The sequence below is a fragment of the Calonectris borealis genome, chromosome 1 (genome assembly GCF_964195595.1).
Source record: "Calonectris borealis chromosome 1, bCalBor7.hap1.2, whole genome shotgun sequence".
Taxonomy (NCBI): Eukaryota; Metazoa; Chordata; class Aves; order Procellariiformes; family Procellariidae; genus Calonectris; species Calonectris borealis.
Genome location: NC_134312.1, coordinates 131,754,067 through 131,777,119, shown reverse-complemented (window position 1 = coordinate 131,777,119; position 23,053 = coordinate 131,754,067). Strand labels below are relative to the sequence as shown.

Sequence of the window (23,053 nt, the reverse complement as noted above, 5' to 3'; positions counted from 1 at the left end):
TCAGCTTGCTCCCGACCCAGAATCGGTGCCCGCTCCTGTTGGCACCAGGGCGTTTGTGGGGATGCCGCGCGTTGTATCCAAACAGGCAGGAAGACTTCACGGGAGACAAAACGAGAGCTCTGGAGAGATCACAGCCTCTTTGTTTGTGTTTGGTTCATAACCAGTGTGAAAAGCTTTGTGCGCTGTAGGTGTTTAATATGTCCTCGTTCACGCCATTATTCATTTGCGGAGAATAATACATGCATTGATTTGATCACAGCTTCCCCAGCTGAAAATCAGTGCTCAGTAATACTGCAGGTTTCAAGTGTAAGAGTGTCTCCACTGACTTAGTCACATCGTATAGTGATACGACACGTTCCAGCACAGCTATTTTTATATGCAGCAACAGGTTCCTATGCCATGCCCGTACCGTAGCTGTGGTATCGTTGCACTTTAATTAAAGACTATGCTTCAGTGCATCGCACTACCAGTTAATGTACAGAATATATTCAGTGACAAAAAGAATTCAGCTACATTACATCGGCTCTCATTTTCAGATGACATCCATGAAAACTAAACTGTATCATAATCTAGAGGAAATGCAGCACGAGAAGGTCCGAGGCAAAAGAAGTTTAGCTTTCTGTCCTGAGTCTTTGGTTTCTTTTGTGGGTTTTTATGCCTGTGCATGTATTATAAAATTCAATTCCTCAAACTAAGTAGTGTATATTACATACAATATTACATAGGAGGGGATTTCCAGATGTGTTGCAAGAGTAGTAGAAAAGCAGTCTAACATCTAGCCATAAGAAATGAAAGTACCTGGGGAAAGTGACTCAAAAATATGAAATATTAGCTCTGTTTAGGGACCAAAGCATCTGCTCGCTGGGACAACCTTTCAGATCTTTAATTCACTAATAATGACTACGCTGAGACATGAAATCCTTGAAGACTTACAGATAACTATGAAAAGTTTCACACTTCTATTTTAGTGCTCTTTTAACTGCAGAGCTGTATAGCCAACTCAGCTTTTCTTTTCCTTTTTTCTTCCCTGGGTTTTTTTTTTTGGTCTTGCTTAGTTGAAGTATTCCACTCTTAAAAGGAGTAAGTTTCAAATATGCAGCTCCGCTCTCACTGTGAACAAGTCAAGACAGAGCAGCCAAGTTGTGTGAATCTTGCCTGCTTCCCCAGCTGCATAAAATCTCCCGAGGGACAGGAATATCAACAGGTGAACAGAAGGCACTAAAGACATTCTGGAGTTTTTAATGAGAACTGTTTTAAACCAGCAGATAGCAGGAAAGGCAGGGTTTCCTTTTTTTTCCTGCAGTACAACAGAAAGAGCATGCATTTCAAAATTTATTTCATGCCTATATGTTGTTTTGCTGATAAAGGATGGTTTAACTCAAGGTAACTGAAGGCTAGAGACACAAACCACCCTCCATTATAGCCCCCTGAACTACTTCCACTTAATTTCAGTGACCATCAGATTAGATCATAGATGGACTGACCTTTAGAAAGCGAAAGGATTTCTGGCTAACAGTGTAGCCCCATAGCTATTACTCATAATCTCATGGCTAAAAGCAAAAATTAGATAGAAAAAATGATTACACTGGACACATTTCAGGCAAAGCCCCTTTACTAGTATAAATCATTAACGAAGTTTCCCCAGTTTATAGCAGCTGAGGATTTTTAACTTTCCATCAGCACCGCAGAGCCGAGGGGGGACACTCTCCAGACATCACCTGCCCTCTGCCACCGGACAAGATTACGTCTTTCCTAACAGATACTTCTCACCCTGCACTTTTCTCCTCCCTGGGCCACCTCCCCCTGTGTTTCACTGCACTACCGCTATGGCGTTTGCATCATGTCTAACCTGAATTCCCCTTTTGTAACTCAGCTGTCCTCCTTATTTGTCCACTGCATCTGGAAAACAATTTATTTTCTTTTTCTTTGCGTATCTGGGACCACTCTCACTTGCTCAGTCCTCTTCCCTTTCATGCCAGGTTTCCTCAGACTATGCTTACCAGACTTCCAGCCATCTCCTTGCTTTTGGCCGCTCCACATCTTCCGTGGAGTGCGGTGCCTAAATCCGGGCGCAGGATTCAGGCTGAGGCTTTCAGCAGCAAGTAGAGTAGGAGGATGATTTCACACATCTTGCATATGGCACTCCTGTTCATACATCCCCATATGACATTCATTTTTTTCTCAGCAGTATGAAATGGTTGGCATTTGGTTGGCGGCACATGGTAATTCACAGATCCTTCGTGTCACTTTCTACCCTGTTTGCACAATCAGTTATCCAACCAACACATAGAAGGTTACTCTTGTCCTTGCTGAATTACACCTTGTTTATCTCGCACCATTTCTCCTGTTCGTTAAGTTCATCTTGATACCATCACTGCCCTTCCAAGATGCATTAATTAAAGTTGGTCAGCAATGTTTTGCAATTACCTGCTTTTTCATATTTTCAAGAATTACTTTCTGAGTAGTTTAAATACTTTGTCCAGTCACAAGCCCATCCTAATAATTCAGGCAATATGTCTGCAAAATACTCTGTTCAATGTGTTCTTTAATACTAGATTTCATTCATCCTGTTTTCTGTAACATCCCTTCAGCCTCAGCCATTTCCAAGAACAAACAAGCTATAGTGAAGGGTACCAGCCTCTGTGGGTGTTGAATCCTTAGCTTTTGCGTCAATAGGACAATTTTAAGTTATTAAATTATTATGGCTTACCAAGTTGCACTCTTAAGCTCAGACTGTGTAAGTGTGGGCAGGAACATCTTTTGCCTACCCCACCTGTTAAATGTGACATCCTGGTTTAAACACTCCATGCTTTGGTTTTAATCACCTTCATGGTAGTTTTTTCTGATTTATTTCACTCTCTGATTAAGGCAGGTGGCTGTAACCCAGCTCACGAAAGGTAACTCATTAAGTCAGAATAACTCAGTCATCGATGACTGTACATAGCCCGAGTATGTCACTGCCGCGACGATTTTGATGTGGTGGCGAGTTTCTTTTTAGCCCTACCGGTTGCTAACTGAATGGCAAAAATTGAAGCCAGGAGAGACGTTGCCAGAGACCTCCTTCCCCAGCAGGTACCAAAAGAGCAGGGGTCCCCTTTGGTCACCGGGGGTCCAGCTGTGAGAGCAAGGCCGGAGGCCGTGCCTGGGGCTGGCCCCAGCCCCCGGCGGGGCTGCGCGGGGGCCAGCTGGCAGGGGAGGGCAGGCTGCCTGCAGCCGCTCTCTTCTCTAGGGATACCTTGTCAAGCCAAACCGGGGACTTTTCTTCTTCAGCTCTGGATTTATACAGGTACTTCTAACATGAAAGTGAAGCCTAAAACCTGTGAAACTTGGCAGGCTCCCACCATTCGTCTGGGCATATTTTGAATTAGCATATGCCTCCGTGGTTTTTTAAAACTATCATCATCCGCATTTACCATTGTGTAAACAAGTAATTTAAGGACACGATTACTCACATGCCTAGTTCATGTGGAATACTTTGCTGAACTAAGGCTATTCATTTTTGACCCTAAGAACCAAAAAATTAAATTCTTCAATTTCGTTGAATTTAAAATAGCTGATTTATAGTGTCAGCTGAAAAGCAGAATTAAAATTCTTGTTTCCTATTGCCTGCTCCGTTAAAAACTACAGATGTTTGGTCTGGCATAGATGCTAGTATTCATCATAAGTTTCCCTTACGCATTAAATGCTGTTTAATAACTGCCAATCCTTTAAAAATACCAGTTTTCTCCAAAAAAACACAGTGTTACCAAACAAACCATTGGACAACAAGCAGCACTGGCTGAACAAGTTTTTGGCTTGACTTTTTTTTACTTCCCAGAGGTGGAGCGCAGCATTTAACTTAGGGACTCAAAAGAAAATTGCAATATTGCCCTTTGCACTGAAGAGAAAGCTAGCAATCTGTTTCCTATTCCTCTAGAAACTCCTACAGCTTATTCGAGGAGAGGCGGCTCTCTTCAGCTGCCAAGTTCGTGAAAAGCATCGGCTCTGTGAAATCGCAGTGGAATGCCAGGCGCTGCCAGCTTCGGGCAGGGACGCAGGGCTGGCTCCACGGGCTTATATTTAGCCTGCGATGCTGGCAAGGGAGAACCAGTTAGCAGTTACGAGAGCGGCTTGAGCTTGCAGCTTGCTGTAAATGGAGACGATAGCCAGCCTTGTGTGAAACTCGGCAAAACAGGGACGAATGCAAATACCTGTTCTTACCACCTCCCTCCATCCTCCCACCATGCCCCGCCCTGTCGGTACGCCCTTTCTGGGAAGAGAGAAGGGGAAAACGATGAAGAGAGCAGCTCCAGGGAGGGATGACTGCGAAGGAGCCGGTGGAAGTGTTGGGCAGGACCCAGGCAGGGTCCCCCTGAGATGCAGTCACGGGTGGGGGGAAAGTCAAGGGGAGAAGGAGACTGCACAGGGGTGCATCTGGCAGGAGGGGACACAGGAGCAGGAGAGGTGCAGAATGCTTTGGGAGGTACCCGGAGGTACCATGGCTCATAGGAGCACCTCACAGATGCAGAGAAGTGCCGTTCGCTTCTCCGAAACACAAATGTGTTGGATGCACGCCTTCCACGTGGCTTGCCTGGGGGAGAGCCGTGCTGGTGGAGGAGTGAGCTGGGATATCTGTACAGGGGCTTTATGGACGCAAAAAGTTGGAGCAGCAAAGATGGGATCTGAGGTCAGAGACAGCTGGGAAAGAAGGTTGGAAGGAAAACATTAGGAAACAGAAGAAGAGGGGAGGTCAGTGTGTTTGATGATGGGAGTGAAAAGCACAGGAGGGCAAGTGAGAGGATTGCTGAATGTTAGGGACCATGAAGGCAACAGGTAGCTAAACCAAGCAGGGCAGCTAACAACCACCATGTAAACCCTGAGAGGACGAGGGTGCTGGAGCCAGCGTGTGCCAGCACATGTGGCTCGCTGGAGCTGCACCTCGGTGCCAGTAAGGTGCCCAGCCCCGCTCCTTCTGCTCCTTCTGGAAGAACACACTGGTAGGGAATTGCAACATACACCAAATTTGTACGCCCTAAAAGCATTCATTATCCTCCCTATCAAGCACCCAAGTGTTTGCTGTATTCAATAAAACTGAAATGTCAACATTGGTTATAGAGAGAGAGATTCGGAGAGAGAACCAGCCCCTGCGCAGGTCTCCCCAGTGCCCTTCAGTCCACACGCAAAGGTAACACACACACACAAATGTTTGACTTTGTATAGTACTTTTCCACCGATTTTCCTGCTGTCAGTTAATAAAAATGTGAAGCTTACTGAGTCTCTCTTGTTTTTATTCCCCGAGCTAAGCTTTCTCGCTCTCCCTGTCCGGCTGCCCCTCTGCTGTCTCTTTGTGCCGGGAAGAAGCGCGTCCTCCCTCGGCTGGCTGCCGCAGCTTGCTGCCCCCCTGCCCTTTTCTCCCATCTCATCCATCTCGTTTGCAGTCTCCAGCAGCCTCCTCCAGCAGGTCTCACCCGTCTCCCTGCTCCAGGCCACAGCATCTCCTTCTTGATGGCTCCACAGCTCTCAGCATCTTTTGGTCCCCCTAAGCTTCCTTCATCTTTTCTCCTGTTTTCCCCACTCTTGCCAGTGTGTCCCCTCTGCCATTTTGGTTTCTTAAATTTCTCTTCTCTCCCATCCTCCCCTCTCCTCAGCCACAGCTAGGCCCATTGCTCCTACCCTTTTCCCTGTATTCTTGGCTCCCAGACAGGTCCCCACCATACCCTGCAGTTGTATCTCAGATTTCCCCACCATACCTCAGCTGCTTCAGATTTCCCAGTGATTTCCACCATTCATCCTTTGCTTTTTTCACACTGCCAAAGGACTCCAAGAGTGCCGTGAAGTACACTTGTTTTTTTGTCACTCCATCTGCTCAGCTTTCCCAGTTCAACCCTGCACAGCTCAGTTACAGTCCTAAAACATTTTGTGTTTTGTTCCTTTCATTCCTCTTCTAAGAAATAAATAAAATTATCTGGTTTTATCTACCCTGAGCAGAATCCCAAGCACGTCACGTTCCTCGTTATTCCTTTTTCCTCTCCTTTTCTCTCCTCAGTCCCTCAATCTCTTCCTGAGCTCTGTAAGCAGCCATGCATCTTCTGCAGTCCCTCAAGCATCACCTGGCATTTCTGTTCCTCGCAGGGAAGAGCAGAAGTAGGCCCCCAGCCCACCTCTCCTCACTCAGTGTACCAATGAGTCCTCTCACCAAAGTCAGTGTTTTCCACCAAAGGCGAGGTGATTAACCACCTCCTCCACCTGCTGGTCTCCCTCTCTCCAGTTCTCCTCCTGAAGGATGATGCCCCAAGCCCCTTGAGGAACCCAAAAGCCAAGAAGCCACTAACGCATGGGAAGGAAATAGGCTTAAAATACAAATGGTGGCAGAGTATTTTAGACACTTGTACCAGCCCTCTCCCGTGCAGTGCAAAAGCGGCAAGTAGAGCTTGCAGCCGGCCACGTATGATGGCAACACAGCCAACGTGTGCCCATGTTCCGCCCTCACCTCCACAAACCCCAACGAAATCTTTGCATGCATGCGTGCTTCTTGCTTCAGAAGAGTGTCGATGACTCAGTAAATATAATGCTTTTTGGAAAAGAGGAGCTGTATCTGTAGGAAGTCAGTCCAGAGAACAGTTTAATATTGAAACCAAGTGCTGTACAATCGTTGAGTAAGATCAGGCATTTCCTCTTGAGTGGTGGTGCTCCAATATACACTTGTTTCATGTGAAAAGTGCGTTACAGGTGATGCAGTACATAGAATGAGCATTCATTTATGCGAAGAGTAGCAGAAAGATGTTATACTTTTAGTGTCTACATTCTTTTAACTGCAGAGGAGTCAGTGCGTGTGATGGTTTAATGGAGGGCCTCGTCAGAGAAGTCCCAAACAGTCAAAGGTACTGAGAGTTTGACTCTGACATCCTGATTTTCTTCAAGTAGTGAAGTTCCTCAAGAGAAACTTCCACATACATGAAGATACATTGGAAGATCAGAGGTTAGGGAAAAGAAACCTTTTGCTATCTCTATTTATACATGTAGGAAATACATATATACCTTTGTGGTATACTTTGCATACTGGACTCGGACGGTCAATGAAGACCTGGGGAAGGTCAGTGGGAACTGACGTGACTTTTCATTTTAGGCCTTTCTGTGAGAGAGATGGTGCACGTTTTGGCCTTCCAATAAATGACTTCCCCCAAATAGGCCATAGCCGATAGGCACGTGTGGCAGGCAGGGGGGCTGCCATTGCCAGGTCATGAGACCTCTGCGTTCCGGCAGAGGACACTGGCAGAGATGGATTAAGTTAAACTGGAGTAAGTTAAGTCTGGGTGCTTGGTGGAAGGCGCAAGCTGAGTTCCAAACTTGTAATTATTTTTCATTTTTTCTTTTTTTTTTAATCAGTAAAAATAATAGATCTTACGTGCTTTAACTGAAGTTTTGCAACTTTTTGAACATTGTGTTTCACATATGGCTGATCTTTATATTACAAGTAATGACAAACATTGCTTAAAAAGGAGACTTTAAGGGTACGCCTGAGATGTTTTCGTTGCAGCTTTCTCACCAGAAAAGGGGAACTTGAAGTGTGGTAAACCAATCCGTATTCCACTGGCCCATATTCCACTAGGACAACACTTCTAGAAGCAAATGATATTTTAGCTTGTGGGCTTAGAAATTTAAAACAGATTTAAAACATGATTATATATATTTGAACATATTCTCAGTGTGTCTTACTCTGTCTTCAGGAGCTGTCACATACTGTATGTCACTTGGCTGTTCCGTAACGTGGTAAACATTAACCTTTCACAGGTGATTGCAGGTAGCTTTCATTAAATAATTTTTTTACATAGAATCTGTCAAAAACTCACTTTGTGGGGAAAATCAGTTTGCAATTTTGTATGCTGATAGGGATCTAAGCATGTCATATGCGAGACAAGCACGGTGGTACTTAACATGTTGACTCAACATCTAACCACCTCCTTGGCTAGTGAGGCTTGAGATACATGCGTCAGGGGGGACATTCATCTTGCCGGCTACATCTGTCCTTCCTTTACTATCCTGGCATGGGACTCTCCCACCCCGTGCGGCTCCCCTGGTGCGGAGGGTGGTCCTGGCTCCCCCTGCGCAGCCCGGGGTCCGTACCCCGCACCAGCAGCGGCAGCGGGCAGCCGCAGCCCCGTGCTCTCCTCCTCTCGTCATCCTCCACATCGCAAAACTAAGCCTTTCTCCCTGTCCCTTCAAATAACAGCTTAGGCAGGGCGCTGTGCTTCCTGGGGGATTTTCTGGTGTTTCTGAGTTAAAGACGACCAAGAGGCGCTACTGGGAGGAGCGGGGGACTCCCGGGCGGGGAGACCCTTTGAAGGCCAGCAGGAGTTAGATGCTCCCCTGCTGTCTGCCCCAGAACCGCAGGCTTGCACGTACGGCGCGGGTTTGGCTCCAATGCTTGCGGTTCGCATCTGCGCAAGGTCTGCGTAGTCGGTAGATAAGCGCGCCGTGCAGACATAAATATTCCAGCAGCTAAAACCAGATTTCGCTAATGCTCAGCTCCTTCTGTTGCGCTGAACGAAATATGACTTTTAACTTTTGCCAGATCTTTCATGAAAACAGAGGAAAGCAAGTCACACGTTTAAACAGAGTTGACAGCCTGCTATTTGAACGCCAAAACAAGCCTTTACCAATTCTTAAGTGGAATTAAATATTCACTTTATATATAGAAGTAGATTTTGAACTATAACTTGCTTTGCTTACCTGTCTTTCTCAAAATAAGAGAGCCACTCAAATTTTCTCTCCAGTGTATTTCTGTTTTTAAAATGTGCTTATCTGACATTCTTGCTATCACTATAACAACAAAATCTCAAGTATTACATTGGTTCAATACTAAAAAAGGGTGATCCAAGCAAAAAAACCCAACATTTTCCCAAAGCCTAAATCAGTAATTTTTACTCTATTGAAACAAATGGGACTATTCAAGATTAACCCCACGTAGCTGCTGAACTACCCATATAATCATTATAATAAGAGGCTATTAATTTGAATTGAATTTGGTATGGTTTAAAAAAAATAATTTGAAAATGCAATATTAAGTGAGAAGATGGTTTTTTTATAATGAATAGCTTTAAAACACACACACTCCAGAAGTAAAAAGTGGCGAACCATGTTACTGCCATGAATACTGAGGCATTGTTTAATTCTGCTTATTTAAAATACTTCTCCTTCTCTTTGTTTCTTTTCCACTTACATAGGTAGAAAAATGACAGGAATGTCTACATGTGTCTTGTGTATGTGTATGTATTTCTTCAGAGCTAGGGATTTAAATGTAGAATGATTTTCATTTCAATAGTAATATGTAGATCACGCTCTTAAAATTAGCTTGTGATCTGTACCATTTTCTAAAACATCAGCTCATTGTTGCTTGTTTGCCGTGATGAAAGATAGTACTGGGGAGTTTATAATTGGGATGCATCAGGTACCCCAAGCATCGCTGAGTGTGTCCTGACCATTTAGGGTGAGACTGAGAGCATGAGGGCGATTTCTTTTTGTCAGTGCATCCTTTGTGCAAATGGGTACTTTTTAGTATAAGTCAGAAAGGGCTGCGCCTGACCAAAACAGACTGTTTCAGAGGAGAACAGAGAGCTAATCCTATGCTGCATCTCCAAAAGTTAAGTTTAGAAGCGTAGAAAATGTAGGATATTACAGCAGACGTTCATTGCCAGAAGACGGGGATCAAGACGACTGCGGTGCAGCAGATCCCTGAGAGTCTTACGGGGAAGCTATCCCCCTTTTCGGCTGTGCATGGCAGCGCTGCACGAGACCTAAATGAGGCATAAACCTTGCGCTGATTGCCCCTGCATTAAGCAATTTGAGCGCAGGCTTAACAGCCCAGAGAGGCTTTCTGCAGGAACTACGACTGAAAATAACATTGTGGTCTCGTAGCATGAGGCGCTGAACGGCAGTTGAAGGTTTCTCCTCTGCATGCACCAACCAATACAGGGTGTTGTACGGGGACACTTGCTCTTCAGCGGTGCGCTTCTGTGGGCACAGCCGCCCACAGCTGTGAAACACAGCAGATACTGGGAGCGTATTATTAAACATTTCGGTTTCTCTTATTTGGTTGCCAAGTAGATACAGCACAAAACACAACTCTCTCTCCGGAGACTGAGGCAGATTTTTATCTGGTGAGAATGTGCCAAGACGCTCGTGTTTTTGATCCCAGTAGTAAGTTGAGGAATACATGGGCATGCCTGGGGCTTTCTGACTGGGGTGGCCGGTCTGTTGTAAGCATGGCTGGAGAGACCAGCCTGACAATTGAGGGGGAATGGCTAATATTCAAATGTAAAGCAATCCCAGAGATTGATCTGCTGGTATCGTGCCTAAATGCCTTACAGACTGACATAGCTAATTTCGGCATGCTTCTCTTTTGGGACGATCCCAAGTCGGATGTTAACATCTACAGGCAGAGTACACCTTAGTGATACATGCATAAAATTTAGTAGTCTTTAAAACAGTAATTGCAAATACTGAACCTCCCTGACAGCATTGTCGTCATATTTTTGAGGTATGTTGTCATACCTGTTACAATACAGGCATGTAGGGTCTGTGTGACAGGAGGTGAAGAAAGCGTTGCAGTGTGTACAGCCTCTGCTTATACCAGTACATCCCATCCTATATCGCTCTTCATGTGCTCTTCTTCATCCAGGTACCACGCCTGCACGTAGCGTTCAGGCTTACTTGCCCTTTGAACCTGTGCTTGGAGGTATGAAATGAAGTCAGGCTGGGCTTGGGTGGCTGGGGCTTCACTCACTTTGCAAAGGTGGATGCATTGAAGACTGCTCAACTGTCCACAGCCCTCAGACCCCTTGCCACAATTCCCCTGAGACGAACACTGCTGCCTGGAAACACAGTTGATCAGATGAGTACCTTGCAGGGTGTTAGTATCCTGTAGGATTTTACTCTACACTCTGAACTGGACTCCCAGAAATACTGAGGCAAGTAGGAAAAGCAGGTAGGAGTTGCAGTGCATCTTCTTTGCTCAGCAGAAATGTTTGGGACGGGCAAGTCTGCATGCGGTGGGAAGTCCAACGGTATGCATCCTCTTTGAGGTCCGACGCTCACGCAGCGCCGTTTATGGACCACAAAGGCGGACATTGGTTAAAGTAACCCACAGTTTGTTGCAAGAGCATGCTAGCGGTGATTTTAAGTGTTCAGCTCAACCCCTGCCACTAATTTGCTATAAACTCAGTGAAAACTGTCGTGTAAATTAGACTTGGTGCTAATTCTATCTGCATGCTGAAGGGTCTCGGTTAGCTGTAGTATTTTATTATTTTAGTGAGAACAAGGTATGAAGCCAGATGTTTGCTTTGACTGGATGCAAATTCTCATGGTCTGCCTGCATATTCAGTAACACTTTGAACCCGCTATATGTTCCAAGTTAAAATTGTGCCTGCTGGGAGAGGCCGCATGAGGCAGGTCGCGTGTTTAGTCAACAACTGGTTGATTGCGACTCCTGTGACAGAGGGACTCCAGATTAGCAGTTTCACTTGCCTTTTTAGAAGATGGGAGCTGATAAGCTCACTGATCTAGCTGGAAAAAATAAGTCAGCAAGGGGAAATTATCGCAGCCTCTTTGTTGACATTACTGTGGAAAGCAATCCCAGAGTTGAGCAGTGTACAGTTATTTTTAATACTGTCAGCTAGGAAAATTCATTGCACCTTCATTATATCATATGTTATTACAGGTATCGTTTTGGAAAAGGCAATCCCTGCGGTATGATTCTGATCTCCCATGTACTAATTTTGCACACGTGCAGTTCTTGAGACCTTGCCTGCATTGGCAGCAAGCTGGGATATGAATTCATAGCATCCTAGCTATTTCATGTTAATTCATCCGGTGTTTGTCCCCATGGGTGATATTTCACTCCACTTTGAATGTGAATCAAGCTCTCCTTCACAGATTTCCACAAAGAAAGCTGGTGCAACATAGCTAGTCCTCTGTAAATTCACACACTTTTTCACAGCACGCTAAATTCCTCTTGCAGACAAGTGCTCCTATTCAGTGGGATGATTTCAGGCTTAAATCAACCTACGTGAGGCAGCATTCATCCAGCTGAACGGATAGTGTTACAAGGATGCAGCCATTACAATACAAGCAAAAACCTTAAATCAGAATCCAGACTTAACCTCAGTAACTCCATCAGAGCATGCTTCCACTTCAGGTTTTTGCCTACCCAGTTTACAAGGCTCCCATACAACGCTCCTACCAGCACTCATTCCCAAGTTCAGCCAGTCTTTTGTGCCATCAGTGCCAGGAAAAGATTTCGGATTAAAAAGTAACCCTCAAAAAAAGAAAGGTTGCTGATGTTTCTAATCCCGACCATTCCTTTACTCCAGTTTAGACTAGAAACAGGTGAATTAGTAGCAATGAGGGAGCAGCAAACTTTGGTAGGGGAGGGGAAGCCTGAGAAGGGGGAAACACCTCTTAACCCAGCTTTGCTGCTAGAGGAGCTGCCCCCTTAGGAAGACAGTCCGCTGCTTTATTAGTCTTAATTCTGGCAGTTAATGGGCAACATACGTACTGGTGCAGCATTCAGCCTCGCTGGGGTGGAGGTCAATCATTATTAGCGTTTTGTGTGCCACTGCATTAAAGTGGGATGAATAAAATTAATTACCCCTGAAACGCGACCTTCCACACAGAAGGCTGGAACTTCACAACCTCTAAGTGAGACTTTATTCAGAGAGATTGTACGCAAGTATCAAACACACACGCACGCACACACAGCCTTCGAAACAGTAAGAACAAAAAAATGAGAGCCACAGCGTGCTGTTGTTCTCTACCTGCATAGGTGGGTAAAACTGCAGGAGGAACCAAACCTTGTTCTCAGTTGTTCCCCTTATTTTCCCTTACAGAAGTCATCTATTTGAATACCCAAACCTCATCTTACCACGATAAGATCAAAACCTCACATGATTTCGGTGCAAAATTGAACCTATCCCTTAAACACTAAAAGCAGGCAGCAGCCTTTGTTTGAGGGAAGCAATTAAGCCAAGCGAACAGAGAGCTGCTCTGTGACTGCGGTGACCGGGAGGTCACTTCGCTGCCCTCCCTCAGGCTCTGGGGCTGCTTTAAATCCCTTCACCCCTCTCTGCTTCAGTCCTGCCATTTGCCAGGCAGGAGCGGAGCCAACTTTAAGCCTAGGCTGCCGATGCCCATTCGTAAAGGCCTGTTGCTTGAACAACCACTTAGCAGGGGAAAGGATGCATTTCTTTTTTGAGATTTTAAAATGGTACTAAAAAGAACAGTTTAAGTGCCTGCACATAAGTAGTGCTTAAAATGAAGTAAATAATTTGATAATTTTAAGCAACAGAAAATTTTGCCTGAGTTTTCACAACTTTCTGCAGGTGCTTTTTTTCTCTCATGTATGCCCTGCATTGATTTTGCAGAGCATGTGTAATTGCAAGGCTTGATCCTGAAGGAAGCAAATGAAACTTTTTATAGCATTTTCAGGCTACTCATAAAAGCGCTGTATTTAAGCTAGGCATAATTTATTGTTTTTATTGCTGGTATTGTTATTAGCTTCTAAAATTAAAGATAGCCCACCTCAGCCCGTAAAAAATTTAAGCTCTTCAGAAATAACGGTGACTGCCGCCTTCATTTTCCTTGGCTACAAAAGCCAGAATTTCTGTCATCAGTCATCCAAGACATGTGGTAGGAGTATCTCCTACAATGCAAAGTAGTAGAAAAAGAGAATAAGGAAAAAAATATTTTGGTCCCCATTTTCTCCAATACCTTTCTCCCATTCCCCTAAGATTTTCCTTTGCCCATTCAGAACCTCATTTCCTTAAAAAAATCCCATCTTTCTGTGTACTCCTTCTTCCCAGCTCATGGTTGTACAGCCTGACTGTAGGGCACGACCGGTGACTCATAACAGAAAATGTCAACAGGAAAAGAACTCCAGTAGCCCATTAGCTGTTTGAGTTCATATTTATTATTTACTGAAGGACTGTGAATAATGAACAAATTGCTCTAAATCATTACAGATTTGTGGCTAAATCTCTAGTAAAAAGGGGAAATCAATTAAAGCAATTACAGAATTTATTTGCAAGGAAAAATTTGCCTTCTTCTCATTAATATTATATAGGGAAGACATAGCACCAGCAAGAGAAATAGAGGTAATCGGTGCCAATCAGTAAGGGATGCAAAAAATGGAAACTCTGAAATGACAGAATAGTGAAAGAAATTCTCACAAAACGCTTCTATGGAGCTATCATCTGCCCTAATCTCTGTGGGTTAGACTTATACAAGCATTAGCAAGTTAGACAACGTTGGAGATTGTCACCCCAAGTTGTGCTTGCAGTCAGTATTCATAGGAGTAAATTAGGTTAGGTAATTCCCATTCTAGCTAAATACGGCTAATCTTTGAACTGCCAGGCCTAATTTGTGCACAAGTTTGGGCTTAATCTTTTTCTGAGGGGATACTCGATCAGGTCAGTAGTGCCACTAATGCAAAAACTGTGTAAGTTTGCCATTTAGGCTTGTCTTCCTAAAGGTAAATGAGAATTTTGTAGCTATTATACAAATGGAGAGAAGAATCACAAATTGTACAGTTGAAGGAAAATACCAATTCCTAGCACGCAGATTGTGTAGCAAACAACGAAAGGAACCTATCCAAAAATAGAAGAGTATCTAAATGTTTTTCTGTTGGCTTTGTGGAGCACATGCGGTGACGCCTCTTCGTGGGTTTACTTGAGCAGTTCTCTAAATCAGATTCCATTTGAGGGTAGTCTCGAAGATTATGTAAGAGCAAATTGTGTTTTTATGTTTCCTACTTAAAGAAAATATGTGGTATCAGGAGTCATGTTATCAGACATTATCCGAAATCTTATACCTGTTAAAAAGTCATGCTCAGCATCATATTTAATTAGCTCTAAGTTCTTTTATTCATTGCAAAGTCAAAGGCTTTCCAAATTAATGCAGCTATTTGAGTATTTTTAGGCAAGAGCCCATTAACGCTAAAATGTTTTTACAAAAACATGCTATAGCTAAAGCTCACGATGGAAGTAATTTGTAATATTCAATGACCTCATTTTATACTGTTTTGCTCATTTGAAACTAATGCATATGATGCCATGTGAAATTCTCAGACGAGCCTGTCTGCAGGACTTATGGGAGCCATAAATGGATTAAACCTCTCACTCCCTGCTTTGGCAAATGATCAGTTACATTTAAATAAAGGTCAGTCTGTCTTTACAAAGAACGCACTGAAAGCAAGCTTGATAGCTTTCCCTACTGAGCCTAGGACATAACTATTTGAAGCATAATTAGCAACGGCGTGCCAGTCACTGATTGTGCTTTTTGCTTGATTTTACGTCTGGGGAGTTCCAGTATTCCCCATTAGCTTTAAGAGGGGGCACGGTGCTAGTTATCAAATTGACAGTCTTGACCTGGCCTCTGAAAGCAGCTGTAAAACATTGTTTGGGAAAATTAAGATGAATGCCAAATGCCATACCAAAACCAGGAGCGTAATATTGCTACAAATTGGACAGTCGTAGTCCATGCCGTGACTCCAAATAACAATGTAGGTAAGATATCTGATATACATGACAGCACGGACTTCGTTACTCTAAATACCAGGTGACCGTGATAAGGAGATACACCAGCTGTCCTATTATCTCATCTTATGAGCTCTATATTTTGAATTCTTTATAAAATACCCCATACATATTCTTTTCAGCATTAACAGAGTGATCAGCTCTGCCATCTGTTAAAACATAGGTAGGATATTCCTTGCAGGAAGGGTGGAGTGAATCAACTACAGCTGCCCCTACAGTAAAAGGTACTGACCACAAGAGGGTTATTTGGTCAAGTTAATTAAATATTTAGCCTACATGAGGCATTTAAGAATAAAATTGATCATAGAATCATAGAATCACAGAATGGTTTGGGTTGGAAGGGACCTTAAAGATCACCTAATTCCAAGCCCCCTAATAAGCTTTCTGGTTTTCTGGTTCTTCAGAATACCTCATTTGTTTGGGGGTTTCTTGACCGATATTCATAGCCCTTGTGGCAAAAGTGATAATCATCTACAGGTGAAGGGAACAGAGCCGATACAGCAATTTTGGTACTCTGCAGCCAGCCTGAAATTCTAACAAAGATCTCTGAATTACCTTGACCTGCCTGACTGGAGCATCAGCTTCAAGAATCCAGTGATTGCACTTCAGTGTCATCAGCAACTAATTCAGCACTGATCGTTTTATCTAATGTTATGAGGGAACGGGTAAGAGCAAAACACTGTGGACTGGCTTTGGGGAATTTCTAGAGATAATGCAAGAGCAGACCAGAGAGGTAGACAGGGGACAGGAAAAAACAGCAAAAGAATAAGGAGGAGGAGTAATCAAAAGGCAGCAAAGAGGGTGGGATTAGATGGAAAGGATCTATTAAGTAAAGGTGAACATGATATGAATTATTATGAGAAAATATTAAAGTCTGACATTTTAGGTGTGATACAAAGACTATATTTTTACGTTCATCTCTGTGTAAAACACCAACCTACTTTTATCTCAGCCGCTCTCATCTGATAGCTGGTTGATGGCTGCGTTCCCAGCTCAGGTCCACTACAAGAGAGCAGAGGTCTGTGTCCTCCAAATGCGCCTTGGTTATCAATCACGAAAAAGAAACCATAAGAGGAAGATGGCCAGCTAGGGATTAAGATAAAACCATGCACTTTTCCCAATTTACCTGCACTCGGGGGTTAAACACAGGGTTTTAGGTGTGCAGGTCTTTATCGCCTTTCATGAATGCTATATCCATTTTAAGAGCTAATTAAATACATTACTAAATGAATTAAATACATTACCAAATGTAGAAACTGCCAAGAAAAATAGAGCTGTATTTGGTTTTACAAGCCCTTAGATGTATTAAAGTAAGAAGACCAATGCCTTAAGCAGTTCCATATCAGTTCTACCATTCTGCATCTCTAAAATTTATTTGTGCTTTTTTTGTTTGCTCCGATTCTAGGATTTCTTTTTCCTGATGGAAAAATTTGTATAGGAAGTGGAGAAATCAGTGACTGATTTACTTGACAATGTTCAGCTTATATGAAGGTTTCATTTTTTTACAGATGTTCTACAAAGCAACCAACCAATGCTCTGCTTCCAGCATAGGCACTTCAAGGTCATATTTCTTTGTTTTCACCACAGGTCAGATCCCATCACCGGGAAAAACTAATTTCAAAGCATCTTCCGTCACAGGCACTCCGAAATAATGAAACGAAACAGCCAATCAGAAAAAAATCCTTTTTCTTTAACCCATCAGCCCAGCGCCAGCGACGCAGAACTCTCCGCAAGCTCTGGCAGTGAGGTTTGCTAGTCAGGTAGCGAATGTGCTTCTGTGGCTTCGACCACCGTAATAATTTCTCTCTCCTGCAGGACGTTTACTTCAAGCATTGATAACGGCAAGCTGTGTCTCCTTTGAGACTTTTAGCATGTCCACGTTACATTTTCCCGCATGTTGATTCGAGTACTTTAAATACTCGCTTTGTTTTCTATTGTAGGTCATGGGTTATATGGGACTTTTGAAATGTTGTCCTCCTGGAGGAAAACTAGAGAAGACCAACACGTTAAAGAGAGGACTGCAGCCGTATTTGCAGACTCCATGCTCTCGTTTTCTCTCACCACTGCCATGTACCTGGTCACTTTTGGAATAGGTGCCAGTCCCTTCACTAACATTGAAGCAGCCAGGATTTTCTGCTGCAATTCCTGTATTGCAATTTTCTTCAACTACCTCTATGTACTCTCCTTTTATGGTTCCAGCCTGGTGTTTACTGGCTACATAGAAAACAACTACCAGCATAGTATCTTCTGCAGAAAGGTACCAAAGCCAGAGGTATTGCAAGAGAAGCCTGCATGGTATAGGTTTCTTCTGACAGCCAAATTCAGCGAGGACACAGCGGATTCAGAGGAAACGAACACTTACGAGAGTCATCTTTTGGTGTGGTTCCTTAAACGCTATTATTGTGACTGGATAACAAACACTTACGTCAAGCCTTTTGTAGTTCTCTTTTACCTTGTTTATATTTCCTTTGCCTTAATGGGCTACCTGCAGGTCAGTGAAGGGTCAGACCTGAGCAACATCGTAGCGACCGCGACACGGACCATTGAGTATACGACTGCCCAGCAGAAGTATTTCAGTAACTACAGCCCGGTGATTGGGTTCTACATCTACGAGTCGATCGAGTACTGGAACACCAGTGTCCAGGAGGACGTGCTGGAGTATACCAAGGGCTTTGTGAGGATATCTTGGTTTGAAAGCTACTTGAATTACCTTAGGAAACTCAACATCTCTACCGGATTGCCCAAGAAAAACTTCACTGATATGTTGAGGAACTCCTTCCTGAAGGCCCCTCAGTTTGCCCATTTTTCAGAGGATATCATCTTTTCCAAGAAATACAACAACGAAGTCGATGTCGTGGCCTCCAGGATGTTCTTGGTGGCCAAGACAATGGAAACTAAGAGGGAAGAACTTTATGACCTCCTGGAGACCCTGAGGAAGCTCTCTCTCACCTCCAAGGTGAAATTCATCGTTTTCAATCCATCGTTTGTGTACATGGATCGTTATGCCTCTTCAGTGGGAGCCCCCTTACAAAACTCTTGCATTAGTGCTTTATTTCTGCTCTTCTTCTCTGCATTCCTGGTGGCAGACTCTCTGATCAATGTCTGGCTCACTCTAACTGTTGCCTCGGTTGAGTTTGGAGTTATAGGTTTTATGACCTTGTGGAAAGTGGAACTAGATTGTATTTCTGTGTTGTGCTTAATTTACGGAATTAATTATACAATTGACAATTGTGCTCCACTGTTATCAACCTTTGTCCTGGGCAAAGAGTTCACAAGAACTAAATGGGTGAAAAATGCCCTGGAAGTGCATGGGGTAGCTATTTTGCAGAGCTACCTCTGCTATATTGTTGGTCTGATTCCTCTTGCAGCTGTGCCTTCAAATCTGACCCGTACACTGTTCAGGTGCTTGTTTTTAATAGCATTAGTCACCTTCTTTCACTGCTTTGCCATTTTACCTGTGATACTGACTTTCCTGCCACCGTCCAAGAAGAAGAGGAAAGAGAAGAAGAATCCTGAAAACCGGGAGGAAATAGAGTGTGTTGAAATGGTGGATATGGATAGCACCCGAGTGGTTGACCAAATTACAACAGTCTAACTTGTTTGTTTGTTGCTTTTTTACACTAGGTCTTACTGAGAAAAAAAAAAAGAAACCAGGGCTGGCTAAATATCTGGGGAGAGGAAAGGGTTTGGAGGTTTTCCCTCCCCCCTCTAATCTAAATCCAGGAATATTCGAAATGGTGGGAGAAATTAAAATTAAATTTTAAAAAAGAGCTGGGGAATTTTACCTTGCTCGGCTCCTATAACAGGTATTACGAGAGAATTTGCACACACATGCAAAGAGGAGTTGAATTTTAGACACATGAAGTAAGATCTAATGAGAGAAGTCGGGTTCCTAAGCAGCCGTCTGCGTCGCCTGTTCTGCAGATGCTGCAATTATTGTGGCTAAACCCAATCAGATTGAAAGGTCAACTGTCAAGGCTGAAATAGCACTAAATGTTCGCTGGATGTAAAGGCTTTACAAACTTTCTGCACAGCAATAACTCAAGTCAGTGAGTCAGCTCTTATAGGTCTTAGCCATCACATCTAATTTTTCTTTTCTCCCCTAATCTAAACATTTATGCAAGACTGTATAACAGATAGCAAACTGTACTGGGAAAGAAGGCAGTGCACAGCAACCAAATGCTTTCCAAACACTTTTATGTTATAAATAACTTTTTTTTCTAAAAATATCATTTTAAAATGTAAATCATCCCTTGTAACATTTTTAATCATGGTTTTATAGCTGTTTCTTTTTCTTATAAAAACAAAAAAGAACAAAAAAAAAGAACAAAAAAATCCCAGTGACTCTGTCACTCTAGAAAATATATAATTCTATTTTATACATGTCTCGCTACTAGTTAAACACGTAATCTGCTTTACCAACTGTAATTTTGCTAGCACTCTACTAACACGTGCAAGTGGATCTAGCAGCAGACAGAAGATGGTGTACTGAATATTTCAGCACCAAAATCCATGACACAAACCTCAAATACTAAAATGTCATCAAGAAAGTGAATGTTAGGGCTCTTTTAGTGAGAGCCTATTTCAGGCCATTCACTGGTAGTGCACACTAAGAGGATTAGTGGGTAGTTTTGCGTAATGTATAACTTAATCCCTCAGTCTTCCTAGAGTACCCGTAAAGCAATAGGCCTTGCAGCTATGGGCTCTTCCAAGAGACAGTAGACCGTGAGGGTTGTATGGAACAAACCGAAGGGTGGGACTGTGGTTTAGCAGCGGCAGGTTTAACAACGTCCCCAAAGAGCCCGTATCTAAGGGGCCTATTGAAAACACCACATCTGAGGGAAGGGGAAAAAACCTTGAAAAGATTACATTACTGAGTCTTTTTGGAGCTGTGAGTTCTAAATCAATAATTCTGTCAGCATCTGTGATGTGGAGTAATACAGATAAAGCAGCATCTCTTTCCTCCTCCACCCCCTCCACCCTTAAGAGCGACAGGCTCATTACTGTAAGGTTTTATCGTGCGGTTCAAGCCCGGTGGGGATACTTAAGCCAATTCTGTAGGTTTTGCTGAGACTATTCCGACTATACATCGCCTGTGAAAACCCAGTTGCAGGAAGCTGGCTGGCGTGTCGGGTGGTCTCATGAACATATGGACTGTTGCTTTGTGGTGCAAGGTGAATGTATTGCAACCGGACTCCGTTTTACAGCTCGTCCAGAAAGTAAGAGTACTTGAAGAGTTTTCAGCAGTTGGCACAGTGTTTGCCGCAGTCACAGTTTCTGGAGGGCAAGGGGGTATTGCAGGAGCCATGGGGCTTGGACCACTGGGAGCGCTGCGCCTCGGGAGGCTGCCTGTGTTGCCCATACGGTGATTAGCGCATCTGTGGTCACAAACCCAGGGTACGCTTCATTGCGTGAAACTTCTCTTTAGCATCCAAACCCAGTGACCCCCCAAATGCCCTGTGCAAAACCGGCAGATGCCGCCCGGTGAATATTAATTTTCAAGCAAAGAGATACGTCCAAAGCTTCCTCCCTAGCAGAAAATAAGATAACCAGATATTTTGCCCTGAAGCAAAATGTTACATACTGACTAGCAAAACGAGTCGGCAGTGCAGCTGGCAACGTCTGCTTTCCCCTGGATAAGTCCCTTCTCTGACCAGAAGGAAAGGAATCTGTGTCCAGGAATGCACAGGCTCTTTGCTTGAACAAACAACATTTGCTGCGGTAGCAGCTGGGAAGCTGTAACAACAACTCCAGCCTTGGCAGAGATCAGGCGGACACCTTGAAGACAGCCAAATGAATGTGAGGCTGGGGGAAAGATCCGTTTCCCCTGTTTTCTTTAGACTCAGGCTTGGGGCTCTGTTTTCCAGCCAAAAATCATTCCTTAAATATACTTCACTGTAGATTTTCTGTGATGGTCATTGTGCCATTTAAATAACAGTCGTCCTGTCTCCAGGCTGTTCAACAGGCAGCTGCAGTGGCTTTTAACTTCCGAGGGCATTAGCAAATTAGTTGAGAGTTACAGAGGAATTGCAAACCCTTTTGGCAGCAGCAATCTACTGGCTTGTGGGACACCTGGAAATGGGAGATGTGCGAAAGAGGTTGTTTGTACGCTGCAGAGAGGAATACATGGCAAACACTGGTTTTACACCTCTGCTGTCCCTGATGCTATCACTTGCAAAACACAAGATGCAGAGATGGCTACCATAAACCTCTTCACATCTAATTGAAATGCATAGATAGGAGTGTCTTTAAAGAGATGTCCAAAGACAAGCTTGTAGTTTCACAGATCTCATTAAATCTCAGCATGTGAGGCCTTCAGAGATCTTCAAGGAAGGTGATAAAACCAGTGATAAAAATACTCCTCTATCTCCAAACCTGTCAGAAGAAGGATGTGGAGGCACTCCTATGGCAAAATGCCGCAGGACGTGCTTGGGTGTCCACAGAAGACAGGGTGAGAAGTCCTGCAGCCCACCACCTTACCCCAAGGCAGAGCCAATGACATTTAAATCATTTCTGAAAGGTGTTTGTCCAGCCCATTCTTCCAAATCTTTTTAAGGGCAGATTCCTCCCCTAGCAGTTCCTCCCAGTGCAGTGTTACCCCACCAGTAACTAGTAACTCCTGCTGGCCGACCAGGACTGGGAGGGGGAAGAGGAGCCGGGCCCCTCTCCGCACAGGGAAGGAAAGGCCAGGCAGGAGACAATCTCTGAAGCATCCCCAAGACAGAGGAAACCCAAAACAGAGCCAAAACCAACTTACGTACATTTTTCACCATGTTTCACCTCAAGCCGCCACTCCGCTCCCCAATTCCAGGCTTGGTGAGGTAAAGCCATGAAAATGTCCAAGGTGTACTCAGCCCAGGTCCGTGAGGTTTCTGCCTGAATCCTGATGTGTCTGAGAGATGCACCAAATACTCCTTCTCTACAGGTAGCTTGAATACCTCAACATGAACCAGAAACGGCACGTTCTCAAGGTTTCAGACTATGCTAACCCACTTTGGCCTTCCTCCTCTCTGACTTTTTCCTCTGGAGCAATTATCTTCACCACAGTCAATTGGTCCTCACTGCGCCGATGGATCAATAGGTGCGGATGCTGTGCTCTGTTCTCAGTCCAAAGCACTCCCAGTGGCTAACTGTGCGTAAGATTTTACCCTTACTGGTGAACCTCCGTTTTGGAAGACTACCTAGGCTTAAGCAGTTTTTTGTCATACTCTTAAGTGGCTTTTTAGCCCAGGTATCACTGTGGTTTTGTTTGCAATATAGATGACCCAATTTTTGTATAAATTCAGTGAGTATAACAGAGTATTATACACTGTCAGGCACTGACTAAAATCTAACAGCAAAAATTTTAACTAAGGCTAACAAGACTATATAGGACTGTGGCTCGCTGAGCACATATATCTTCTACAAACATTAAAATTTCCATACAGTAAGGTATGGTGTACAGTATATTTTTACTATGGGGTAAGCATGGGGAAAAAGAACCAACC

The 23,053-nt window shown here is 43.8% G+C and overlaps 1 protein-coding gene across 2 annotated transcripts in view; it reads left to right on the top strand.

Moving 5' to 3' along the window:
- Positions 1-20,205, top strand: part of PTCHD1 (patched domain containing 1) — a 35,245-nt gene extending 15,040 nt beyond the window's left edge. For both annotated transcript variants that reach the window (XM_075134093.1, XM_075134179.1), the window contains one exon: positions 17,507-20,205. In XM_075134093.1, the coding sequence (XP_074990194.1) occupies positions 17,507-19,161 (1,655 nt within the window). In that variant the 3' untranslated portion in view covers positions 19,162-20,205. The remainder of the gene's footprint in view (positions 1-17,506) is intronic.
- Positions 20,206-23,053: the final 2,848 nt, after the last annotated feature.